Source organism: Triticum aestivum, chromosome 2A, assembly GCF_018294505.1.
Source record: "Triticum aestivum cultivar Chinese Spring chromosome 2A, IWGSC CS RefSeq v2.1, whole genome shotgun sequence".
Lineage (NCBI taxonomy): Eukaryota > Viridiplantae > Streptophyta > Magnoliopsida > Poales > Poaceae > Triticum > Triticum aestivum.
The window spans coordinates 707,222,451-707,225,776 of NC_057797.1; the positions used below are offsets into that span (position 1 = coordinate 707,222,451).

Here is a 3,326-nt window from a genome sequence, read left to right on the forward strand (position 1 = left end):
AAAGGTAAATACCACCGTGAATCCTTAGCCCTAACCGATCCAGAGGTCCCAACAGGAGGTGCTTAGATCATGACGATCTTTCTTTGAAGCTGACGCGATAAGAATTCACACCTCATCGGAGGAGATGCCAACCTTCCTCCTCAACTTCGGCACCACTGCGTCCTCAACTCCGGTGGTGATAACCTCCTTATGCCACTCTGGTGAGTCTTATGTCCCCAATTTAGGGATTCCAAAACAAGGCAACCAAACAACATTTAGAAATTAATTTGGCTCCGATTCAAATTGCGAGTTTACTCGCAATCCAGACAACAAAACTTGAACTATAGCCCATTTCAATATCCCGGCTCATTTGGTATTGAACCTTAGTTTAATTCCTTGAGCCCCATATCTAAATCCAAATATAATTTTTTGCTTTTTCTCCGAGCTCTAATTTTCCATGTTTTATCTTCTATGGTCAATCATTTCGTTAAATCCCAAACGACAGATGCGTAACCCAATGCCAAATTTACTCTATATTTCTCATGTTTCTAGTGAAGAGTATATGCAAAATATCTCATGTTAGACGCTACTCACAAATATCTCATGCTTCTAACCCAAGAGTATATGCAAAATATCTCATGTTGGAAGATGCCATGCAAACTTACGTGCTGTTGGACTGTCGGTAGATCCAAAATATCTTATGCTTTTAACAAAGTGAGTATGCAAAATATCCCATGTTAGAAGCAACAATGCAGTTTGATCGCCCATCTGTTGAGTTGCTGTTGTTCAGTACTAGTCACCACTGGGTACTCCGCACCTGTCTTGCCGCCACGTTAGATATTCTGATGGAATCATCCATCAATTGCTTTAGTACACGCGTTATCCCACCAAGTTGCATGGCACGCTTAAGAGAGGCACGCGCCATCAACGGCACAGTGCATGCGATACATCATCCTAGTGGACAAAGGCTACAAAGATATATGGCGATACATCATCCTAGTCGACGAAGGCTACAAAGATATATGGAGAACGATGGGTAGGCCTCACAGATCACAAATGTGCTGGTTTCTTTAGAATAAACTGAGCTTCCCATCGCAGTTTGCAGGCTCCTCATGGTCTCAAGCCGAGTAGTAGGATCGTGTGTCAAATCAGGCAGCTACTGCGCCCCTGTTTCCCTGTAGACCGGTTCAGTCTAGTTTATGTTAGTGCGAGAGGAGAGATCCATGGAGCCAACCAGTTGCGGAACCACAAAACCGGAAGCCCAGAATCATTTTACTAATCCCTCGAATAATCGGACATGACATGTTTACAAAGGTATTCCTACTGAAGAAGATCAACGGGTTGGTGGGAAAAAGAAGTGGAGAAATGAATAAATATCGGACGGTTAGTCGACACAGCTGAGTGCTGACTCATGATTCTGCTCGCAGGAATAGTGTATCAGTACTGCGGACATGGGCCATCTGCACGGCTCCACCACCACGCGCCCCGGTTTTGATTTGCCCGCTCGGCGAGCTGATTAGCAAAGCCAGTTTTCGGCTTTGCAACTTGCTTACTGTACTGTGTTTCGACGTCCGTCCGCAAGCACCATATATCTGAGCCTTCCCCTCCTTTCTTCACACAACTCGCTCGCTCTCCTCTTCCTCCCTCTCTTCGCAGCAGCACCAGCAAGCTAAGCTCTGCTCAGCTTTGATCAAAGCTCGCCACCACACACCCACAATGGCAGCGTCAGTAGCTTGCTCCTTCTTCTTCGACGACGAGCCGCTCGGCGAGCCCGGCATGCCGTCTCTGGACGCGTGCGCGCTCTGCGCCAAGCCCCTCGAACGCGACAGCGACATCTTCATGTACAGAGGGGACACGCCCTTCTGCAGCGAGGAGTGCCGCGACGAGCAGATGCAGCTCGACGCCATCTGCTCCAGGAAGGCAGCCCGGAGGCAGCAGCGGCTCTCGTCGGGATCGGAGGCCCGTTGCTGGCATCAAGACTCCCGGAAGGTGTCCGTCGCGAGCTAGCCGGAAAGCTCGTGCTTCGTGGCCTAGTAGAGTAGACAACTTGGCTTGAATCAACGGGATGAGACGAAGGAGATTGATGTCTCTGCTTTGTCTCGCCTGAGCCGGAGAAGCAGTGAAAGGTCTGAGAAAGTTCATGTGCTGAGGCTCCGGCCATCTTGGTCGCCCGCTCGATTCATCCTTCTCCTGGCTCCTTTTCGCCTGTGTGTGGAGGCTTGTGAACCGCGGTTGGTGCAACACCATGTGTAAATCGGAAATCCCCATTTCAACACAAATTTTTGCCCAAAGATCATGACTTGTCTGAGCTTTATTTTACGATCTCTGAGTCTGACGACGTTCATCTGTCCGAAAAACTATGCCTTAACAAATCGAGTATTCGTAGGGCATGGTGCTGACACTGCTTGAACGAAAGTATGTACTCCCTTCGATCCACAATAACTGTCGCTGGATCGGAGGGAGTGGCTTCTTTGTGAATCAAACCGCCATGAAAATTCCTCAGTTAATCATATAGACTGGGGATGGACTTGCACAAGATTTGGGAAGATTCCAACTTACAGCCGGATTTGGCAAATCCGGCCCCTCAAACGTTCGCGGACGTGCTCGGTCGCGCCCGGACTCCTAAAAAAATGCAATCCATATCTGGATACCTTAATTACCATATTTCAAATCCATACAAACTCATGCAACTATGTCGACGCATACGCATCGTCCGGCTACTCCATCACACTACACTCATGTCATCGGACTATCAAAATTTGGCATGTTTGGCTATAGTGGACTTCATCCACGGCTGCCCTTGCCCTTCCAGTCGTCCTTGCCGTCCTTCTCGCGGAAGTACCGGTCAGAGACGCAGTACGGACCGAGCCGGATCTGCTCGTTGCCGGAGCTGTCCTCGCCGTCGATGTGCTCCTTCTTGTCCTCTGTGGCAGTCCGGCCATGCCACACACCGTCCGATTCTGCTATCGAGCGAGGGCGCGCGTGTTCCTCCACTGCCGTTTCTTCACAATATGAGCGCGGATGGCTTCCTCCTCTGTGGCCGCGTGCGCCGCCGCATCAGCTGCCTCCGCCGCCGCCATTTCCCCTGCGATACGGGCCTCGCCGGCCGTTATCCTCTCCTTCCCATGGCGGGCCGCCCGTTTTCAATGGGACTTATAGTCTGCTCGATCGGTGATGGGGAAGGAGATGTGTTCCGTCTACAGGGACCGCGAGGATACAGCACCAGAGGACCCAAGCGCCCGGTGAGCCGACACTATGGCATCGCGATGGACGTATCCGTCCGTCAGTTGGGCACTATCCTCCCAGGAGTGGCTAAGGTTGCTTCGGCGAGAGGATGGGGATGAGTA

At 50.6% G+C, this 3,326-nt stretch overlaps 1 protein-coding gene across 1 annotated transcript; it reads left to right on the forward strand.

Moving 5' to 3' along the window:
- The first annotated feature begins 1,586 nt into the window (after positions 1–1,586).
- Positions 1,587–2,270, forward strand: LOC123186076 (FCS-Like Zinc finger 2-like). The gene has a single exon (XM_044597869.1). The coding sequence runs from the start codon at positions 1,696–1,698 to the stop codon at positions 1,984–1,986; it is 291 nt and encodes a 96-aa protein (XP_044453804.1). The 5' UTR covers positions 1,587–1,695; the 3' UTR covers positions 1,987–2,270.
- Positions 2,271–3,326: the final 1,056 nt, after the last annotated feature.